The 24,264-nt window shown below is 41.4% G+C and overlaps 1 protein-coding gene across 1 annotated transcript in view; it reads right to left on the minus strand.

Annotated features, from left to right (window-relative positions):
• The window catches only part of LOC306773307 (thyrotropin-releasing hormone-degrading ectoenzyme-like), a gene marked incomplete at both ends in the record, with an annotated part of 278,364 nt that overhangs the window by 58,446 nt on the left and 195,654 nt on the right, over nucleotides 1-24,264 (minus strand). The window contains 4 exons of the mRNA XM_079263095.1: nucleotides 3,587-3,765; nucleotides 4,250-4,315; nucleotides 15,157-15,222; nucleotides 16,390-16,527. Of these exons, the coding sequence (XP_079119221.1) occupies nucleotides 3,587-3,765; nucleotides 4,250-4,315; nucleotides 15,157-15,222; nucleotides 16,390-16,527 (449 nt within the window). The remainder of the gene's footprint in view (nucleotides 1-3,586; nucleotides 3,766-4,249; nucleotides 4,316-15,156; nucleotides 15,223-16,389; nucleotides 16,528-24,264) is intronic.

Here is a 24,264-nt window from a genome sequence, read left to right on the forward strand (position 1 = left end):
TAACCCTGCTGTTGTCGCTGTCCTCATCATCAGAAGATGAAAGAAGACATGTGGTCATGTGACCACCTACATGTAATTCTGTATGGACATGTCTGAAAAACCACCTCATGAGAGCATAAGAACGGTTTAGTGATATGAGTGTTTCCAGCTCAGGCTTCCTCCCACCATCCAAACACATGCATGTTAGGTTGATTGGTTGCTCTACATTACCTGTAGGAGAGAGTGTGAGTGGTTGTGTGTCTCTGTGTGGCCCTGCGATGGACTGGCCACCTGTCCAGGGTGTACCCTGCCTTTTGCCCAAAGACTGCTGGGATGGGCGACCCTTAACTGGGCTAGGCGGTTGGGATAATGGATGGCTGGATGGAAGTGTTTCCATCAGCAGATCTTTGTTTTCATATTTAGGAATTTATTTTTTGTTTCAGATGTTTAAAAGAAATGCAGCTTAGTGTCTGTGGAAATGGGGAAATGAACCAGTTATTATGGTGGACCTCCACAGGAGGGCATTGCTGCTTAAATGTCTGGGAATATTTGTGATATTCCCGGGATATCATATCCAGTCAGTCTTGTTTTCTGGCTCAGATCAGACATCTCATCACCTCTTTACCAGGTCAGATCAGATTTCCACTACACACAAAGCTCAAGTCTTCTCTGAAATAAGTAAAAACAACTGAGATGTGTGTGTAAAACCAGAAGCTTTTATGGTTTATACTATTTCTGTTCAGATATAGCTCATCACATCCTCTGCAAGCCGATCAGAAACAGCATCAGGAACACGGCGACAGTCTTCTTTGGGGTCATGTTGTCGCCAGTCGTTCACTTCTTTTTCCCATCTCACTTGTTTGACACAATTATGCAGCTTTGATGTAAAAATGTCTTAAAAATACTCCGAAGCAAGCAAACAAAATCAGCAGGGGGCCTGAATGTGATTCTTTATCGTCTGACATCATTTGGACCGGGACTTATAACCATCGGCAACAACCGTCTGAGCTGCTCAAGCGCCATGTGACTCAAAGCTTTAGTAAGGAAGCTCATTAAACCCCATGAATAACAGCCTGCTTAGCAGCTCCCAAAGCATCAGACGCATCTGAAACCAGTGCAGAAAATTGCAATGTTTTCTATAGTCCTAGTTATTGTCGAATAAACAAGCACTTCGGTGGAAAACTCAATTTTTTCCCTTCGGCAAAGCTGCTTTATTCAAGGTTCCTACAGTTTGCACACAGCCCAACAAAACCTAGACTGTAAAAGTCATCATCGAACATTCGATTCTGTTTCATTCTAGCTGCAATTCTGCAATTTTATCCTGCGTGAAAGGACGAACTGAGTCAACATTGTGTAACTGTTAGCCACTGCTGTGCATCTGAACTCGGCTCCACAGGACCAAACTCCAGCCTCCGACTCAGTCCACTGCTGCTGCGTTCAGCCAAACAACTAAAAAGCACAACTGCTTCTTTACAAGCAGTGCTGAACCCTGCGAGACTCCGCCTTCAGCAGACGGCTTTGGTTCAACAGCTGACGAGACCTCGGGAGCGAAGAAAGAGCAGAAGAAGAAAAGCATAGCAGGAAATAAGTGTTGCCATTTTCGCTACAGTACAGGAATGTGACAGAGGGTGGAAAAGGGAACAAAGTGACAGATAAAATAGAGGAAATGACCTCATGAAGAATTGATGGAGGAAAGAGTGGGTCGATGAAACAGAGGAGAATAAACTCTAAAGGTTGCAAAAGATGTGAATTAAACATTGTGTGAATCAAATATGAATGACACATAAAAGATGTAAAGGCAGTAAAGGAGGTGAGGAAATAGTGGAAGAGTTTTTTTTTTCAGGGAAAAATGCAGCATGATCTCTAAGATAGAAATCGGGTCCTTAATGTGGTGCGAAACAAGGAAGAATCCTTCTAGTGGTCAGACTGCGGCCACCAGAAATCCAGAAAAGCAAAACATAAAAAGTCATCCAAATACCACAAGAAGGTTTACAAATGCCTCATTTTTCATGCACAAAGACATTAAATCACTCCAGAGCAGCTATAAAAATAACAAAGAAGAAGCAGTAGAAGTGTTATGGTGCAGTACCACTGGAAACCATGGGGGTTCTCAGTGACATCGCAGTGTTTATGTGCTGCCATGTTGGTTGGCTACAAGCTAGCTGCTTTTATCGCGCGACTCTTAATTTACTGTTAACTGTTTCTGATCAGGGATGGCTCTGGGGGACTTTACACGTTCCAAACTGTTTGCTATTGTCTGAAACTCATTACAGAACTTTAGAGTTAACCCTGAACTCTCCGTTGCCCTCAAGTGGCTGTTATGCCAAACAACAATTCCAACTTAATGTCAAGGGGTGGCGGTGAGGAAGGTGAAGGTGTGGACCCAAACGCAGAGATGAGGGAACAGGGATGCAGATTTTAGTAGATTTATTTTAACCAATGATCTACAACAAACAAACTAGCACAACAAAATGATCCAGCAACCAAGAACTAAAACTGAGGGGTATAAATACACTGGGGAACCAAACAAGAAACAGGTGTACGGAATGAACTGAAACAAGACCAGGTGAACTCAGTGAACAGGAAATCTATAAGATATGGTCAATTTACGTGGAAAAACAGAAACAGATCTGTTAACATGTAAAAAAAAAAAAAAAAATTGTATTTCTGGGAGAAGCTGATTTTGGGAATGTAGGTGCTTTCTAACAGTGGTAAACCAAATCCACTAAACACACTTTATCCTCAGTTATAGATGACCCATTTGATGTATCACACAATAAGCCACTCCTCCGGCGCAGTGTGGGAGTCGTGGACACCAACATATGCTAACTTGGGGGTCGTGGCTCAGAAAGTCTGAGAACCACTGCAGTTGTTGTTTCCCCTTCACCTTGTCCCTTATTTAAGGGGTCACTACAGCAAATCTTTGCTCGGTGAATTGGGACATTTTTTTACGCCGGATGCCCTTCCTGACGCAACCCTCCGCATAAAGCCGGGCTGGGGACCGACCTGCAGACAACCACCCTGCTCGGGGGGTTGCAGTCATAATAAGTGATAAAAAGCTAATGCTAAAGCTAGCATTAATGAACAAGAAACACAAACAAACTTAAGACATGCAGCTGTCTTCTCCTCTAACCTGAAGAAATTCTGTTCTTGGAGCAGCTAATTTTAACCAACTCGTTCTTGTTTTTCTGAAGATGAAGTAAGAGATGAAACCACACACCCAGGGGGTGAATCATGTTTATGGGATTCACCCTCTAGGCTCTAAAGATACACAATAAATCTTTATACAGAAGTGGCCATGAGTTGTCAGGCCAGACATCAGGCTGTCTCACTGACTGAAGCCAGTTTCTCTCTGATGGTAAGATTTTATTCCGTAACCAGATGGAAACTTGCTGCCTGGGCAGAGACGATGATGAATGTTGTATTTTTGTAATTAGCATAAAAAAACATTAGCTTATTTTCTTATGCTATGTTTGTCAAATTTGTAGACTAAAACCATCTTTAAAAAAAAACTGCAAGTAAACAGCTTTCAGTCTCATCATCATTGATGGTCTGTGAAACAAACAGAAAAATCAGCTTTAACTTTTTGGACTTTAAGAAGACTGACCTGATGTTTCTTCTTACTTCCTGTCCATACAGGAAGTGCTCCTGGTTGATGGTGATGTAATGAGTAGGAAGCTGCTCTGATTGGTTTTTGCTGATGGTAAGAACGGGGTAACCCATTTGTAGAGTCCATCTGTCCATCATTTCTCCAACGTTGATGTCCCGCCCTTCTGAATGCATGGCCTTCAGAAAAGAAAGGAAATATTTAAAGATGCAGCACATTACAAAATAAAAGGTTAATTACAAAAAAAAAAAAAAAAAAAAATCTAGTGTACTAAAAATCGTGTAGTGAGACCGTTGAGTTTTAAAGAAGGAAGCAGTACTGGCTTTGTTTCATTGGAACACCTTATACAAATAAATAATACCTTAAGAACCATAAAAGTAGAAATGTACAGAAATGTTGTCATCTGCACTGCAGTCATTGCTGCATCAGAGAATATGTTTATGCCCAAAACTTATAAGAGATCCTTCAATTCCTTCAAGTTACTTTGAGAAAGATGGCTGGCCTGCAGCTCATCTGAGATCTGATTGGATGGCGGCTAAATCAAAGAGCAGTTACTCAATTTAAATGTCTTCTTTGTTGGCTTCACAAGAAAACAAAGTGAGACTGCAGTATTACTGATGTTACCATGGCAACGGACACTCCGACCAAACAGACAGGTGTTACCTGGGATAGTTTGCTCCACAGATCGTCTCTGGCAGCGTTGCTGTACATGTGACTCAGCAAATAATCCTGAAAAGAAGAACAGACACCATGTTAGTCCTTAGACCATGAGATGGAAACAAAATCATCTGGAACATCCGTCAGACATGAACTCAGGCCTGAAAAATGTCTGAAATAGTTCATTAATATCCAATATAACCAATACAACGCCAGCTCATATTGTGCTTATTTATAAGATCTGGGGTGTCTGGTGCCAGATGTTAAACTTGTCCAAGTGTTCTTCTGGGTCCATTAGATATGTTTATTCATTCTACTGATAAACAGTTTGGTTTCAAGGGCAAGCCGGACTCTGATTCCTGCATATATGCCCTTAATGGGAGGCACAAAAATAATAATTATTGATGCCTTGGAAGCTTTTAATCATATTAATCTTGGAAAGTTCTTTGACTGTTATTAACTGTCTCAAAAATAGGTACATGTATATGAGCACTCTAGCCTGTTGAAAAGAGTCGAAGTAAAATGGGCCGATTGTGTTTATGGCATATTTGAAACTGGCAAAGGTGAAACATGGTGAAACATTATATATGCAGACGATCCTGTGGTTTTTAGTCCAAGTAGTGATACCTCCAACAGTTATTTGTTCTGCATATGGAGAGGATCATAACAATAAGTATGAAGCTATGAGGACTGTTGAGAGAATAAATAGAATATTTTAAAATAAATGCCTGATGATGAGGATGTTTACAGGCATTAATTCAGGATTTATGCAAAAGCAAACATTCTTCTATGCTAGTTGGCCTTCACAGAGATGATGAACATATATTGTATTATGATCATATGGACATTTAGAGCTGCAGGTACATCTTTCAAAAGGTATAATCATCTTAAAAGTGTTTTTTTTTTATTTTCTAAGCAAGCCTAAAACTTTTTTTAAATGTGATGTGCTCCACTTTAATGTATGCTCCACCAACAGCAGATATAGCAATATATCTTCCCATATAAACCTCCCATTTCTATGACCCAAAGTGTTAATTTCACTGTGTTTGCAGAGGTATTGTCATTTCACCCTGAATATTCAGACTGGATATGCAACAGAGGCCTAACAAAGAGGGTTTTGGTGATCTGACAGTTTTAGTTGGTGTTGGTACAACAAATAAAAATGACTCTGGTTAAAAGATAACGCCGATAATGAAAAGCAGCATGAAAGACTCTGGTACTGGATCCTTCACATGAACCAGATTCAGGGCATAAACCAAGCTGTGGTTGCTTTATGGGGTACCTATCAGTGTCCTGCACTGGCTGCCAAAAGCCAGTTTTATGAAGAAGCAGCTCCCATAAACCTTTGTAATCTCACTGGTTGCTTGTAAAAAGTAATCAAGTAGCAATTTACTCAAAATACAAGTGAAACAAGAAATCCAGATGGAAGCTGTTAAAAAGGATCATGTATAAGAAGTTCAAAATATTCCTTTTTCAGAAGAGATGAGTCATATAGATGACTGAAGTCGAAAAGGATGCGTCTGCTTGTGTAAACCCGTATGACCAGGATCACACACGGGGGATTCAAGCTGCCGTCATCAAACACTGGAGATCGATACGTTGCTGTTTGGTTAATCGATCGTCAGCGTGCCACAGCCATGTTCTTGACCACCTTTGAGGTCTTGTGGATGCTGAAAGGCTTTTCAGAAAAGCCTCTCAGCTGTTGGAAGAAAGATAAGCGTGACTTGAGTCCCTTCTGACTTTTCTCATATTATCCCGTTAAACGGGACGTGGCAGAGAGATCTCCGCGCTTCTTGCTGTATTGGCTGGTGGGAAAGATGATAAGGCTTTTTCTCAGCCATGTGATGGACAGACTAACCGGGAGCAACAACCAATATTTCAGTTTTAGGGGGTGCTTAGTTTGTCAGAGTGAATTTCCAGGAATATAAGCAGGAATGACAGGTACAAATCATCCCTTCACTTATTCTTTTTAAGTGCCTGTTCAAGAAGGCAATAAAAATGTTGCAGAGTTTGTAAGTCTTGAGAGGCTGCAACATCCACCCCCCTCCTTCCTTCTTCATATTTTCATAAACAACTCGATGCTCACCCTTCAGCTGGAATCGAAGCGATCACAGCGGGTTCTCGCCAGGCTGTCGCTGCTGCTGCGTTGGAGGATGACTTCATGAAACTGACGCATTAACTCATCTTTGTAGCGAAGCTGGGAGTGTGTGTGAGTCTTAACAGGCAGCACAAGGCTGCAGAATCACAACTCATTTATAATGACTAGCAGCCTTCAGTGTGAGGCGGTGTGTATGAACCCCGGCATCAGTCTGAGGCTTTGTTTACTGTCTGCATGTTCACTGAAATACAGTGACACATTACAGCACTGAGACCAAGCGCTGCCACTTATAATAACCTCCGAGTTATTTCTGGTTGTTTTTATTCAACAAAACAAGTGACCCCCCATTCCTACATTATCTTTGTCAGCACTGTACTGGGACCAGTTCAACTCCTTTATTTAATGCACTCACCAGTCATTAGCTGTGTTATTATTCCTATAACTGCACAAAACTTAAATATAGCAGCAATATGCTGCTAATGGAAACACCTACATTTAAAAGTAACTAAAAAGCTTTAAAGCTCTCGTTTCGGGCTTTTTCCACACGCGTCAATATAGAAAAATATATTGCAAAAGAGAAATGAAGAAACTTTTTTTTGCATTTCCACATCATTGGAACTTATCTAGGGGGTCACGTGACAGTTTCTTTTTTACAAGTAAACATGGCTTTTGGATGACTTCCGACATCTTCTGATGAGGAATCTCCATCCTTCAGAGTAAAGAGTTCTTACTTTATGAGAGTTCTGGCTCGTGTGCTAAATGAGGGCAGAGTTGGGTTGCATGGCTGACATACAACCAGCAGAAGGAACAAACCAGAGAAGAAGAACAGGAACTGCAAGGCCGAAATTGCCCATTAGCAAAGCATGTAAAAGACACATGGAAGGATGAGGGCAGCGACGTATGACCACGTCTGAAACAAACGTACGAAAGGGAGCAGAAATGGGTCGTTAGGTGGTGTCATGTGTCCTCTTTGTGCATAACTAAATAATATCATGGCTACTAATTGATTGTAACATCGACACCAAAATGAAAATCTAATTACAAACAACTTCAATGTTTTGTTGACTTGTTTTGTGGCACCACCGTTACTATGGTGACGAGTAATAATGATCATGTATCTTCTACTGCCTGCTAACATGGGCAGCAGCAGCAAGGAAATCTGGACTGTAGGTGTTACAGGAGACAGCGAGTCCAGACTAACGGTGAGAGCATTTATCCAAGTCAGACATCTGAGCTTTCATGTCAACTTTAACGCGTCAATTACAATGAATTACCGGTTATTAACAAAAAAAAAAGGAATCTGTTTTTAAAAAATCTACGTCTTTAACCGCAGCATATTTGTCAGTGCATTATTTTTATACTTAGAGAGTTTTCAGAGTTTTAAACGACTATCAACAAGTAAAGCGACTTTTTCTGGAAGTAGGAAAAAAAAGTAAATTATACTTAATTTTATGGCGCGGTTGGCAAATTATTTTATTTAGTCATCAACTAAAATCCATTTAAATGAAAAATATCGCTTTTGGTAGCAAATATTGTGATGCTGTTGAGATTAATATATTACAAAGCCTGTAATTAATTAAATCTAATTGTCCTGATATAGTCCCCCCCACCCACCCCCAATAAGAAATGTTAGAAACACAAATGTTAGAAGTTATTAAAGTCAATAAAGAAACGGCTTCAAAGTTTTGTAAAGGCTGGTCATTTTCTGTTTCGTCATTCATTTGACATGAAAGAGAAGGATCCATCCATCCATCCATCCATCTATCCATCCATCCATGTGTCTCCTGAGTTGATAATTTATTCTCAACATCACAGTTGTTCATCACTCAGTCCATCACCACAGAGGGGATAAGCGCCATGTGAAGCTGAATAGCATGAATACGTAGGATTTCGTGTTGAACTGACAGGTCTTTATGAAATCCACTGCGCTGTCGTTGTTGGGCATAAAAACCCCAAACTGGGCTGAAGAGGCAGGTATCTCAGAGTGAATTTCTTGGTTTCAGGGACCAATAATGTCTCCAACACCAAAAAGCTTTTAGAAAGAAACATGTCAGAGCAGCAAAAAGTGTTTAATGTTTGATCTCAGTGACTTGTTGAGTCAGGAAAAGCCTCAGAACTTGTCTGGACTCCAACGCTCGCTGTCGTGTTTTCTAGACCAATGAACAAGGTGGATGCTCAGGAGCTGCAAACCCGTATGAAACGACTGTTGTCTTTGTTTTCCAGCCTGTAGTGTCTGGTTTGGCCCCCGCCTGTCTTCACCAGCCAAATATAATACACGTCTTTCCCACTGCAGTGGATTTTAAGTTAAAAAAGCTTTGAGAGGCAAAGGATTGGTGGAGTCTATAATCAGGAGAAAAAAAGGCAGGAAGTCGATTGAGATGGCACAGGAGTTCTTCCAGTGGCTCCATCTGGAGCTTGATAAGGAAAGTAGACGCTCTTCATGGGGACAAGATGACACACGATAACGTTGGCCTTCAACAAGAAGCTTTAAGAAGCATAACCGAGCCGATAACAAGCATCCTGGAACAAATACTCCTCTGAGCTGGCGGGAGTGTGTCGGGAAGCGATGCGAGGAAAGGTGACAGATTTCTGATGATGACTGTAGATGTTTCCAGTCTGTTAATGAGGATCTTCATCAACACACCATACACCTTATCTAACACTTCAATTCTGCTTCTTATTTATATCTTCTCCAGCAAGTATCAATAAGCGTTGATGAGGATCATGGCTTAGACGAAACCTCGATAGCCTGCTTCTGAGCTTGTTAACAGTCGAGTCTGTAGAAAGTTGAGGAAACTGGGACCTGTGGCAAAGTCCTGAAGAATGTTGCTTTGAAACTGGACGCGGAAAAGGCAAACGGATGTTGATGTTTCCTGTCTGCAGAAGACAGACGCCATTTAAATGTGACCGTTGCAGGTTAGATCGTCCGAAACCTGGAACTGTACCTGTCTGTTAAACTGGCTCCAGCAGCTGTTCTCGCATGTAAAAAAGTTACTGGAGTAATATGGGAAGATTCCTTTCTAAAGTTTTACCAAATAACTGCACACGGCATTATAACATCGGCATGAGCAACACCTGCAACAAAATACAACAGAACAAGGGCATCATATGAAACTACAAAAGTCACTTCATGTTTATGTAACAGGACTTATCCGAATCCCAACGCTGTTCTGACTAAAAGGAATACGTTTTATTTCCTTCGTGTCAATTTTGTGCGTAGAGGTGAAACTGCGTCATGTTTGCAGCCATCTTCTCCAGTTTAAATAAAGTTACATGTGGTGATATCTCACAATGGGATGGATGGATAGATGGAGAAATAGATGGATGGATGGACAGATGGATGAATGGATGGAAGGATGAATGGACAAGTGGACGGATGGATAGATGGATGAACAGAAAGATGGATGGATGGATGGATGGATGGATGGATGGATGGATGGATGGATGGATGGATGGATGGCTGGCTGGCTGGCTGGCTGGACAAATGGACAGATGGACAATGGATGCATGCATGGATGGATGGATGGATGGATGGACTGATGGACGGATGGATGGACTGATAGATGGATTGATGGATGGACGGATAGGCTGATGGATGGATGGATGGATGGATGGACTGATGGATGGATGGATGGACTGATGGATGGATTGATGGATTGATGGATGGACGGATAGGCTGATGGATGGATGGATGGATGGATGGATGGATGGATGGACTGATGGATGGATGGATGGATGGATTGATGGATGGATGGATGGACTGATGGATGGATGGATGGATGGATGGATGGATGGATGGATGGATGGATGGATGGATGGACTGATGGATGGATGGATAGATGGATGGATGGATGGATGGACTGATGGATGGATGGATGGATGGATGGATGGATGGATGGATGGATGGATTGATGGACGGATGGATGGACTGATGGATGGATGGACGGATGGATGGATGGATGGATGGATGGATGGATGGATGGATCGATGGATCAGGAAATATCAGAAACTGATCATAAACGGCACATCAGTATAATTCCATCCCACCAGCCTGCAGGGATGGCGGGTCTTCTGAGACTTGGTGGTTCTCGTTGGAGAGACTCTGAAAACCCTGCAGTCATGTGACGATGAGGGAAAACACACCCCTGGGGATGGAGGATTTAATTCTTTTCCTTTAGACTCACTTGTATAAAGAAAAAGTGATGGAAGAACAGAATTGCCGACATCGTGAACTTGTGTATTAAATAAATGAAAGCCCTGCAGATGTTCGGGGTCATGCTGTTGTCTGACTCCTGTCAAACCTCAACATGTTGGGGTGACACTTCTGTGCTGCAGCTGTTTTACTTTCAATTATTCATCTTTATGTGTTTACAGGGAGGACACACCAACATCGAGGTTACAACACAACACTGAGTGAGGAGTATTTTACTCAGCTGATGTGTCAAACTGCCGTTCACATCACGGAGCGCTCTGTAACGCTGTAATAGACACAAACACAGTATTCTCCTGGTAATATGCTGGATCAGCAATGTTTTATATAGAAATTGCTTTTCACATTGTTCCAGGTCACTTTTGCAGGAAAATCAGGACATGGTGTGTGTGTGTGTGTGTGCATGTGAAGAGCAGTTGTGCATATTTCCCTGTGTGTAGAAATAGAAAATATTTTAACCCACTTTCAGGCTGCATCACATGACATCCCTTGTCCAACGCCTGCAACCTGGCTTCCTCCAGGTTGTCAAGTACAAAATGCTCCTGATAACGTTGATTTTGCTGTTTTTAGGACATTAACTTCAACCTGCAACTTCCACCAGCTGAAGCACAAATAATGTAACAGCCTCCATCATTATCACGGCTGCCGTTGTGTATTCTGCTGCAAATCTGAGAAATCAAATCTCCAGAGAGACACGGACAGCAGGGATATAGTGGGATGTCTCTAAATAATTATATTTATCCCTAAATTACTCAGTTTTCTCTTTGATCCATATTTCATCCAGATGCTGAATTATCCTTTGAACTTGTCCCCAACCAAAGCCTGACAGAGCTAAAGCATTATCAGAGGAAACTTCCTGCACTTCACCATAATAATGATTTAATTATTGATGTTTACAGCTGCAAACGCAACATTTCCAGACCCTCTCATGTTCTCTGCACTTCGTTCTGATTCAAAATGGATTTGATTTATTCCGGTTAATCATCAATATCTCAAATGTTTTGTTAACTTGAAAAGAAAAGACAGAAACATCTTATTTATAAAACTGAACTCCAGCAAAACATCTGCAGCTTTTTGACCAGAGCCTGATAGCATTGGTTGGATATAATTAACTGTCTATTCCAAGTTTTACTCCCAAAACTGAGCCAGGTTATCAAGAAATTGTCTATAAACCTGAAAAACAGGACAAAGTTGGGACATATTTCTGAATAAGGACACAAGAACATTTGTAGAAGCCGGATACACCAACAGATCTGGGTGTGCAACGACAGTAACATATCAGGACTGAAGGAGCCTCGCTCATATAGGAAACCAACAAGCCAATTGATGCGATGAATTCTGAGATTCTGGTGTCCAGAGAGACAACCATGATGATGAAAATCTCCCAAAGAAGCTTTTATAGTAGAGGGGAAGGCAGCTGAGTCAGTAGAAAATGGTTCTCAAGCAAAAGGAAAACCATCATATGTTCAGAGAAAACCAGAAAATAGCAGCTCAACTCATCCAGAAACCAGTAAAGTCATGTCTGATGAAGAACGGTGCAAAAGTAGAAGGTAAAAAGTCAATCCGAGCAGTTTATTTAGGTGTTTAATGGAGGTGTTGTCAGGTAAACATCTCAGGAGGCCATCAGCCGATGATGATGATGATGGATACCTCTATCGCTGGTCAGAGTCAGGAGACTCCAGGAATCAACCCCACATTCACTTGAGAAACACCATGAGGGGCTAGAAAGACATAAAGCTCAAGATGGTTTAGGATAGGAAGAGAGAATACTTAACTATAAACCCCTTCATTTCCACGGAAACTAGCAGGACCTACATTGATACAGAAATTAGCAGGATATCATCTCCATGGAAACTAGATGGGCCTTCATTTCCATGGAAACTAGCAGGACCTTCATCTATATGGAGATTTGCAGAACATCATCTCCATGGAAACTAGCTGGGATTTCATCTCCATGGAAACTAGTTGGGCCTTCATCTCCATGGAAACTAGCAGGACTTTCATCTATACGGAAATTTGCAGGACATCATCTCCATGGAAACTAGCTGGGCCTTCATCTCCATGGAAACTAGCTGGGCCTTCATGTCCATGGAAACTAGCAGGACCTTCATCTACATGGAAATTTGCATGACATCATCTCCATGGAAACTAGCTGGGCCTTCATCTCCATGGAAACTAGCTTGGCCTTCATCTCTATGGAAACTAGCTGGGCCTTCATGTCCATGGAAACTAGCAGGACCTTCATCTACATGGAAATTTGCATGACATCATCTCCATGGAAACTAGCTGGGCCTTCATCTCCATGGAAACTAGCTTGGCCTTCATCTCTATGGAAACTAGCTGGGCCTTCATGTCCATGGAAACTAGCTGGGCCTTCATCTATATGGAAATTTGCAGAACATCATCTCAATGGAAACTAGCAGGACCTCCATCTCAATAGAAACCAGCAGAATCTTCATAATTAATCTCAGAGGCAGACTCATAAGAGAAACATCCACAGAGTAAATCAGAGGTGGAATAAAACTTTTCACCACAAAACAATAAAAATAAGACCTGATTTATGAGTTTTTGTCCCACAGTCGCAGACAGACGTCTCTGCTCTCATGTGACACCTCATGGTGTGAAGAAAACAGCAGAAGATTTTGCTACTCTGATGGTTTTTTTTTACATTTTATATAATTGTTTGAGGTTTTAACGATGAAAATTTGTTCATATTCATCCTAAAAGTGTTTGTATACACTTGGCTACCTCCCTGATGTTTACACATCAGTGTTCCTTTTCCTACGACTGCAGCAAAATACTCATTTTATCATGGATGGGCAAATTTTGGCAGCCTCAACAAATAGACAACAGGCTCAAAGCTTCAACATGCAGTGTGTACTTGAGCTGCAGGTTTTTAACAACAAAACCAAACAGACTCAAACAGTCTCAAAGTAGCTCATAGAAACCCACATCTAGATAAAACCTGACCTTTACAGACTTGGCTTGGGTCCCAAAATGTATACAAGGCATGGAAATTACAGAATTATGGGAATATTATTTGGAGATTTGCTAGTTGTTGTGATCACCAATTCACCACTACAGTTTCACATTCTGGTAAAGTATGATATGAAGCCAGTCACAGTTATCAGGTCTGACTGATCAAAACGAAGCAGGACTTGGTTTAAAAAGTTGCTACCAAATATTTGTCATCATGGATTTCTGGAATTTTTTTCCCCAGAGTGTAAATTCTTATTTTCAGTTACCCACCTACACTGTATGTTTCCTGTCTTTATGTACTATACCTGTCAAGGGAAGTATTGTTTTATTTCCTATTGCAGGATCTGTCACAATCCTCCACCCCTCCAACTCCCACATGCTCACAGGTGACAGCGAGCGAGACAAATCAAACAGAATGATTAATGGAGTTTTCCCAGCAACTCTGCACACACTGCGAGGGACTTGTCGGGCAAATGCAGGAGAAATAATACCAAGGGTGTCACCAGGTCAATAAGTCAGAGATGTATTTGAGGGCAAGGCCATTTAATGTTTTAAGGCTCTGAAGGTAAACAGTAAGACTTTCAAAATCAATAAAAAGAATCTAAAATAAAGCCAATGAAAAGAGGTTAGCACAAGGGTGATGCATTCATGCCTTTTGGTTTAAGTATTGAATGGTGCCGCTGCATTTTAAATCAACTGGGGGTGAAGGAAGGAGCTATGACTGATAACAGAATATAGTGAGTTAGCATAGTCAAGGTAGGAACGGATCCCCATTTTCAGTCAGCAACAGAAAGAAATTAGATTTTAGATGGTTGTAAACTAAAAAATTGTAAATAAGACTGAACAACATGTTTGACTTGAGCACCAATACTGAGACAAAGTAAATGTTATCCCCAGATTCATAACACCCTGCTTTACTTTATTTAAAAGGTCTGCTGGCACTTGTGGTTTTTATACAGCTGAGTATCATCAGCATAGAAATGATGATTTAGGTTTGAGTTTTAAATAAGCTGGTCGGGAAAATCCAGAATAGAAAAGAGCCGATGATGAAGCCCTGTGGTACACCTCAAGCCAGCTCATTTTAAATGTTATTTATAAAGTGCTTTTCATGTCAAAAAGCAACACAAACCTAAATATATATACCAAAATGTATAAAGTATAGTAATTAACCCCCAAACCCACCAATCAGTAGTGGGTGAATGTAGATGTAAAAATATTGATAGAAATAAACATTTGGCTTGACACCACTGAGAGGAAGCCAGGAGACCTCTGGCAACAGAAGCACCAGAAGAACAGTCCTTACCAGGCAAACAGTTTGTCAGCCAAATAGCGATATATGAGTCAGCTAGGTCATTGTGTCGTTGTTTCTTTAATGGTTCGTTATTGTGGCCGTGAAGTTCCAGGTGTGTACAGTGATCTGTGATCACTACTTCTCCAAAGTATATCAGCCTACTGCGTCATGATTTCTAAATAACAAAATGTAGCAAAACCTTTCACCAAGCTATCCCTCCAACCAAATTCACCTTTTCAAGCATTATATGTCCAATAAGCTCCTAGAATTACACACATACACACGTTATAGCAGTTTTGTTAGGAGCTATTTGGTTGCAGTGCAACATAACTTACATTGAGTCCTTTCTGGAACAACGGTTGTCCCATCACGTTAGCCAGCATCCGGATCAGCGCCGCTCCCTAAAGGAACCACAGAGAGGCACACTTTCACATAAGACAACCAATAAAAACTTTGCAGGTATTTTCAAAGCACATTTCTCCATGTTGCTGTCAGAGTTATATGGACTTCCTAATAACATTACCTGCAGTATAACCAGCTGTTCAGGCACTTTATGTGCTGCATTTAATCTTGAAGTGTACAACGTTATAAGTTGTCCAACATAGTATTTGCATTGTGTTCTAATCCATCCACTGTGTTCCTAATATTTGCACGATGGTAATGTTTCACTGGCTCCTGTACTTGCGTCTCTAGCTGCGCAAATGGAAATTAGCACAATGCTAACCATATGTTCAAGTTGTCCTTGGGATTTTAAGAATTTTAAGAAACTTTTGCTGGAAGTGAAGAACAACTCGTACATTTTAGAGAACCCAGAGATTCCAGATTGCAAGATGGCCGTGTCCAATCCATCGTTGATCGTTGTCTTTTCGTCCGTTAAGTTTCTAATCTTAATGGCTTTGGGTTGTTGTTAGCAGTAATTACGTTGCTCTGATGGGTGTGATCATAAAAAGTTTCACGTCAATACATATACTTTATCATAATCACCTGAACTGACCGGTGTTTGTATGGTGCACATTTTTACAACGGGTTTGTAATTTCCTTTTCTTACGCAGCATTCAGAGATGCTGTTTAACAGTTGGTAGTTGGATTTTTTTCTCCCGAGTTAATACAACTGTAAAGCCATTTTTTTACACTCATGAGGTGGTTTTCTCAGATGTGTCTTCTACAAAAGTTTTACTTTGAGAAAAACTTTAATGGAAATTGAACAAATGTTTGTTATAAAGTTTGATAAAGTTTATAAGTATTTTCTTAACTGTATTGCTTCAAGCTGCACTGGTTCTTCTTCCTGATGACAGTTTGATTGTCCTGAAAGGACCGGTTGGTGTTTGGTTAGAACTTAAGAACACATTAGAAAGCAGCAACGTCAGCAGCTTTGGGGATCTGTTGAGTATCCAGCCCAACATCTATTCAAAAGAGAGGACCTCATAAACCTTATCAATCAACTTAAAAGCCGTGCTACTCTCAGTATTTGCTTCCTGTTCCTCTTCACGTCCACTGGCCAACATACTGATAAATGTTGCTCCACAACCTTTCCGGACCAAATGACTTCTTTTGAAACAGACTCTTACCTTTTTGTAGGCAATCCAGTCAAAGACTCTGTCGATGTCGGTTGCCTGTTCCACCTCCTGGGAGATGGGATGCGAGGAACTGAGACCGTCCAACAGCATCACCTCATGGAGAACGTCGGTGAGGAAACGCTGCTTCTCCTGAAAACACAAGGAACTGTCTTCATCTCGAACAGGAACAAAGATTACATTCAAGGTTCAAGACTCGTTTCCTTGTAATGCTGCAGGAGAGCAGAGAAACACAGAGAGATGAGGAACCAGGTGCCTTCATCATCCTGAGGCTGATTGTAGCCTCCAGTTACAACACGTCAAGCTGGTTTATGGTTCATCTGAGCTGCATGCTGGATGGTTAATACCTCAGAATATGGTACAACCCCAATTCCCCCAAAATTCCTGGTTTTCTGCAATTTTTCTGAACTTTTCCACAGACGAAACTTTTACAGATTGATCAGCTTTCTTCTATATATCCAATACTTTAGATAAGATGAGAAAACTGCAGTTGGTCTAAACCAAAGCAGCATGGACTCTTTCAGGAGAGTTGAGAGCAAACATCACGAAAATGCATGAACGTCTCTTGGTTGGAAGTAAATAAACAGATTGTTGTTTTCACTTAGTTTTCATCAGTACTGTTATAACAACAAAGAACATAATTTATTCCATAAAAACTATCTTTTAGTAAAATATTTAAGTAATTATGTCAGCGAGGCATACAGATGGAGGCTGTTTCACCTTGCAGAGCAACGCAAAAATGGATTTCTCTTCTAAAATACAGAACACAACAACATGGTTTTGGAAAAGGAAAGGGATTATTTGTGTGTTAAGGACCCATGGGCTCTTCGTTATTTTCATTTTATATTCATGTATATCATAAAATATATATATTTATTTTATTTTATTGATTTGTTTAATTTTTCAGAATTGTGTGTTAGATTATTATAATGATATATTATTGGAGCATGCCAAAAGTTTTAACTTTATTTTTGTGTCTGATGTATAAATTGTGTTGTTCATATTTATGTATATGTATGTGTATATACACTATCAGTCAAAAGTTTGGACACACTTTTACGTTAAATTCTATGTCCAAACTTTCGACCTGAAGTATATATGTATGAGTGAATGTCATGATATGTTTGCATATCATCACCATGGAAACTGTATGGACCCCAGGAACTATAGCTGCTGCTATGCCAAAGCTAATGCTAACTAAACAAACATATTTCCATGGAGACAGTGTCCCTCTCCTTTTGCCCTGCCAGGTGAAACCAGGCGATTCCAGTCGGCAGGGAATGAACCTGCTTCGGTGTCCGAGCAGAACGAACACCCAGCATGGAGACGACTTGGCTTTCTGTCCCACGCAGGCTGCCGTTGTTGCAGTCGGTGAAACTGTGAGGTGCTCTGCATGGTTTCACCGGTAGATGGGAGTAATTCTTACAGGTCTTTCAGCTTCAGCTTATTCAGATTTTTAGATTTGTTTTCAAGGCGCAAGTCAATCAACCAGTTGCCAGAAAGCCGAGCTACTGGTTAAACTACTGGTTGAACTACTGGTTGAACTACTGGTTAAAGGTTTCATTTAGGAGTTAAGTCAAGCAGCTGAGTTCTTTGTTCCTTCTCATTTTCTATTTTCCTTTGTTTTTGTCGGTTGTCCCTTCTCTTCATTTCCTTCCATTATTCTGTTTCTAGTTGCCTCTTTTCCTCCGTTGCTCCTCTGTTGCTCCTCTGTTGCTCCTCCGTTGCTCCTCCGCTTCAAATTCTTAATAGACATCTGCAAACATGTTGAGCTTTAATGAGCTCTGTCCTAAATTACCCCTGGGATCAGGCTAAACCCGGAGAAGGATGGCTCAGTCTAATTCATGGATTACAGTGTTTACTGCAGAGATTTGGTTTTAATGAACCTCCATCTTGTTAAGCAATGAAATTGCCGCTTTATTAAGTTTTAGTTGTTAATGACAAGAAAGAACAGGAAGCGTTTTCATTATCAGCAGGGATGTGTCTAATTCCTGGCCCAAAGTGGATCGGTGTAATTCATGGATTAAATAAAGTGAATTAAGTAGGTTTAATGTTAATGAACCTGCATTATTTAAATGAAACTATTTAATACAAACTTTTATATCCTGACTTAATGTCTTTAGACTGACAGTATCTACATCCTAAAACCCGGGATGTTGTGTAAAATGTAAACTGAAAAATGGTTTGCAAATCTCACCAACCTGTATTTTATAGGCAACATATCAGATGTTGAAACTGAGACATTTTACACTTTTATGGACAATAAATGCTCATTTTGAACATCTGTAAAAAGGAGCTTCAGGGTGATTCTTCTCCTGTTCCACCATGCTGCTGTGATGATGCAGGACGTGGTCCAGCATGGTGGAAGGTCTTCCCTGAAAGAGACGTTGTCTGGATGGGAGCAGATGTTTCAGCATTGATGGAGCTTCCCAGATGTGGAAGCTGCCCACGCCATCGGCACTAATGCAACCCCATCCCATCAGAGATGCAGGCTGATAACAAGCTGGATGCTCCCTCTCCTCTTTAGTCTGCAGGACACGCCGTCCATGCTGTCCACAAACTATTCCACATCTTCATCCAGGTTTCCACTCAGAACATTTTAGATGAGCTTTGGTCCAGAGAAGACGGCGTGTTTCTGGATCCTCTTCACATATGATGGAGCTTTAAGCTGCATGTGTGGATTTCAGGATGAACTGAGGAGTGGTTTCAGTGCAGTGGTTTCCAGTAGAGCTTCAGGTCGGCTTTAATGCAGAAGACCAGCAGCATCTAATCTTTTAGTATGATACACTGTAGATGTATCTTTAATGGTTTTGCATCATGTCGAGGAACACTTTGTTCCACAACTTTCAGATGTAATTTGCAGCAAACTGGGGAACTTCTATTCATACCCGACTGCCTCTAAAATGCTCCCAGCACTCCCAGTTAGTTGTTAGATGCTCCTCTAGTGGTTGCTTTGTGATGGTTACCTTTTCCAACCTGGTGTCAATCATGTTCCAACTTTTTAGACGTGTTGCTGAGATGGAATTCAGAATGAGTTCATACTATTATCTCAGCTTCAGAATATGATCCGTTCATTTTTTCATTCATTTTCTGAACCATTTGGTCCAATCAAGGGCTGCGGGAAGCCCAGCCCAGTTTACTAAACTGGAATTTTGTTTGTTTTACAGTTCATCTAGCCACGAGGAAATGAGGGATTGTGTGTAAAAATAAGAAAAGTATCTTGATGGCCTTATCGTGCCTCTGACTTCTGCATATAAACTAAAAAATGACTCATTTCTGGTTATTTTGCTGTTTAATTCCTGTTCAGATGATTCGGTTCATTCCTATTTCCAGCTGTGGAACGGCGTTCATGGCGCGCTGCATCGGTGGACAGTGAAAGACGTTTCGTGACACATCAGACAATCCGTCCATCTGGTCAGACTGGACAGGAGGAAAACAAACGGCTGAGAAACAAGGAATAATAATCAGACTAAATGAGACATCAGCTCTAATTACCAGACACTGTAAATCACCTGGAGAGAGGCGGGGGTGGTGGGGGGGGGGGGGGGGGGGGGGGTCCATCTGGTCGTATGAACCAGATGGACCCACATGAGGAAGAACTGCTACGGCACAGGGTCAGAGCAGCGTTCAGGAACAGCTGCTCAACTTTAAAACGGCTGCTTGTCTCCTCCCTTCATCTTCCATCACTTTCCTCCTCCTCCTCCTCCCTCCGGAGTCATTTAAACCCGACACATTACGGGCTCCTCGCAGCTTTCTGTGTAGCATCCACAATGCGGATCGCCACGTAAAGCGAATAACCACGGAGATGATCTTATGTTTGAGTCCGAACTTTGTGTATTTTCCACGGAGCCTTCAGTTTCTGTCTACACCTCGACTCCCTGCAGACTGGCCTCCTCTGGGGTTAAACCAGGTTCGTTTCTTTAGTTTTGACCCTAACAGACAATCAAGAACGTTTTTTTTTTATCCTTTTAGGTCATTTTTCACTGACCTTCGACCGTTTTTATCATCTTGCCTCATAAGGCCTGATTGTGTGGAAGAAAGTTTCTTTTCACAAATCGACAAACCTTCCAGCTCATAAAAAGACAAACATGCTCCCAACCCTCTGAAAATTGGTATTAAAAATACAGAACGATATTTTTTTTTCCATTTTCTTTTGTTCAGATCTTTCAATCATCTTCAGCTTTAATCAAAATTACCAAATAGTCACAATTACTAAACAAACCCACCGACATGGAGCTAGATATTTAGTGTAAAAATCAGTCTTAGACGTACAAAATGTGAAAAATGAAATGGATTTGGTGAATGGTTTTTATTGGAGTCAGGTTCATCATCATGTCAGGTCACAGTGGGACCTGACACAGAGTCAATTGAAGACAAAAAAAAAATGCAGTTTTTTTGTTTAATTTTAAAAAGCTTAAAAACAAAGGCCAGCATCACGACTTGTGATGTGGCAAAGCAGGAGTGTCATTTCTTTCCGAGGTGCGTCCATCCCAAGTCCAGGAATGCTTCCATATCCGCTTAAATGTTCCCACAAAACCCATAAGCAATGGAAGTTGGCTCCAGCGTTCATCCATACTTCCCTGCAGAGCAGCGGGGTGAATGTGTGGACTTGTTAGTGTCACTACGACATGCTGCAGTCGCTGGAAAATAACGCAGCGAAACCATGAAATCCACAGGATGAGTTATTGAATTTATTGGATTAGAAGAATAAAGTTATTTCTGTCTGGCTAATTTGTTTAGTAGGACCCCTCCCTCCCTCCTTCCCCTCAGAGAATGTATAAATCACAGCTGTGTTTGTGATAGAACACGACACACACCGGGATCCATGATGCTATCAGTTCGGAGCCCACCGGTGTAACCAGGCCGGAGCGGAGGACAAACATCTTCTCATTCTGCGAGAGTCCATTTCACAGCCCAGAGATGAATATTGATTCGTCTCTAACATGAATGTTTCATATTTTCAATCGGAAATCTAAAAGTGCACCTCTGATCTGCTTTTCTCTGTGAGTGCGGCAGATAAACAAGCTGAGGAGTTCAACTGAAAACATGGTGAGAGAAAAACTCATCAGGAAGACGAAACGTTCCCTGTTGTTGATCAGCTTTGTTGTAAAATTATAGACATGTTTGAAACGGTGACAGCATATCTGAAATTTGAATATCTGCCGATACCAGATGTGTTTATGCGAACATTATTGTAACTATGGTTATTATTGCTGTTATAACTGTGTAAGATTTCCTTAGGTTGTAATAAATGACCCATCCTTTCTGAAGTTACCTCACCAATACACATATAATAACATAACAGATCTAACAATTTCATCCATCCATCTTCATGCCGTTTATCCAGGGTTGGGTCGCGGGGGCAGCAGCCTAAGCAGGGAAGCCCAGACTTCCCTCTCCCCAGCCACATTTGCCAACTCTGCGGGGGGATCCCGAGGTGTTCCCAGGCCAGCCGAGAGATATAATCCCTCCAGCGTGTCCTGGGTCTTCCCCGGGGTCTCCTCCCAGAGGGACGTGCCTGGAACACCTCACCAGGGAGGTCCAGGAGGCATCCTGACCAGATGCCCGAGCCACCTCAACTGGTTCCTCTCGATGTGGAGAAGCAGTGGCTCTACTCTGATCTCCTCCCGGATGACCGAGCTCCTCACCCTATCTCTAAGGGAGAGCCCGGCCACCCTGCGGAGGAAACTCATTTCAGCCGCCTGTATACGAGATCTGGTTCTTTCGGTCACGACCCACAGCTCATGACCATAGATACTATAAATATGTGGTTTTGAAACAAAGATCTCACTTTTAGTGGAACAAAAAATGTCACATTTTAACATTCAAGGCATTTATTTCTTTTAAAACGTGTCCGAAGCATGTCATCAAACACATCTATGCTAGCTTGACTAGTGTAGTATCGGTACACTTTTATTGATACCAAGTACGCGTACACACAGATATCGACACTGGTTTTGGTATCTGTACATCCCTAAAAGATCCAGATCTTTCCGTTGCTACAGCTGCAACTTAAATATTCAGACCCTGCATAGTTTTAGTTTGGAGTTATATACGTCCCCATTTCTGTTCACTGATCCAGCTACTGCTTTTCTTTTTCCTCCAGAAGATGACTGGACTAAACTGTCTTTGTTCAGCTTGTGAACATCCAAAGACAAAGATAGAGGAACGTCTGAGCCGATACTCATACTGATATTGGTATTGGTGCATCCCTAATAATTACAATAAAAATTAGAGTAACAATAATCAATCTAAATTATTTAGAAATGAATTTAAAAGAAAAAATATGTCTATTTTTCCTTAGAGCATGGTATATTTTTTAGTAAAATTCTGACAGCTCAGCTAACAGACGCTTCAGGGCAGGACTCAGTTCGGTCCCTTCAGGGTCAACACCAAAGTCACTTATGAGCCGTTGATTTGAGTCAGGTGTGTTGCAGCAGGGAAACTCCCAACATATGCAGGTCTGTAGTCCTCGAGGGCTGGAGTTGCCCACCCCTGTGTTAGACTAACGAAGCTCCACTATGAGGGCAGTGGGCTTGTTGTCCTTTAGGCCTTCAGGCTACCTTGTCGAGCTGGTTCAACGTCAGTCCATTTTTCTTGTTCTGTGATTCTGGGCTTTCCTCCGCCATGGTTACACTGTGGGTTAAAGCCTGTTTTGCGATTTTCTCCTTGCTTCTTCTGAGTGTGTGGCCAACCCATCTCCACTTTGACCTCATCAGCCGTCTCTCTGGTGTTTTTCATGTTTCAGGTTGTCATTTTTGAGGAAAAATTCAGAAAACAGTAAAACAGTCTCCGTGTTGGAGCTGAAAATTTGAAGCTTGGTACTGACCAAAATGTTTTACACATTGAATGTTGTTCATGCTTTTCCTGTTCTAATCTTTATGTCCTCTTCTGTTGCACCGTCCCCAGTGACTGGACGCCAGTGACTGGACGCCAGTGACTGGATCCCAGTGACTGGATCCCAGTGACTGCAGACTGAGCGCTTTTGTTGTTGATCTGCTGGATTTTAGGTTTTAATTTGAGTCCAAGTCTGACTGCAGGTGTTTGTAGGATCTGCTGGTGGCTGTGTGAGAATAGCACAATGTCATCTGCAAAGTCGATGGATGTGGGTCATCGGGTGGGTTGCTGAAGCGTAAACAGACAGGTAAATAGGTGCGGTTTTGTTGTTTTTTAAATACTTGTTTAAGTCGCGCAAGTTGATTTACTGACGAAAGGCCTGCATACTCCACAAAATATCCAAAAAAAAGGAGAAATATGTTCTCTCTCTCAGGGCTGCGAGAAAACAAATATGCATTTGTTTTGTCGCAGCTTCTTCCCGACTCGTCAACATTCTTCTCATGTGGTTCTGACAACAATTGTGTGATTGGTTAGAAATGTAAAGTGGGCGTGGTTAAAGCAGAAAAACGCAGCAAAGGGGTCAATAAGGTTGGACTGATAGTTTTGATGAACAGCTGGCTGAAGTACGAAAATCAATCGATACATGAAGACGTGGACACGGATATTGGATGAAGCACTGTGAATTAGGATTATCACGAACCCGCAGCCTTAAGCAAACAAGCATGCAGAGCACACGTTTTAATCCGACTTATTTCTGTTGAGATGGCTTCATGTGGTGGAGAGCAGTTTCAATTCTTCCAGAAACCACATTAAATCATTCAGTATTGTATTAAAACAGACATTTTTAGACTTTTTTATTACTCCCACTTCTCGCAATTGATCTCAAAATAAGTACATTTTAATCCCTTTTAAACATGCAGCGGCAGGGCCAGACTTCTACTCATGGAGAAGCCTGAGACTGGGAAAGAGAGTCAAGGAGTTCACACACACACACACAGACTCAGATCCACTGCTGTGACAACTGTCATGTTG

Source organism: Telmatherina bonti (assembly GCF_933228915.1).
Source record: "Telmatherina bonti genome assembly, chromosome: 23".
Classification (NCBI taxonomy): Eukaryota; Metazoa; Chordata; class Actinopteri; order Atheriniformes; family Telmatherinidae; genus Telmatherina; species Telmatherina bonti.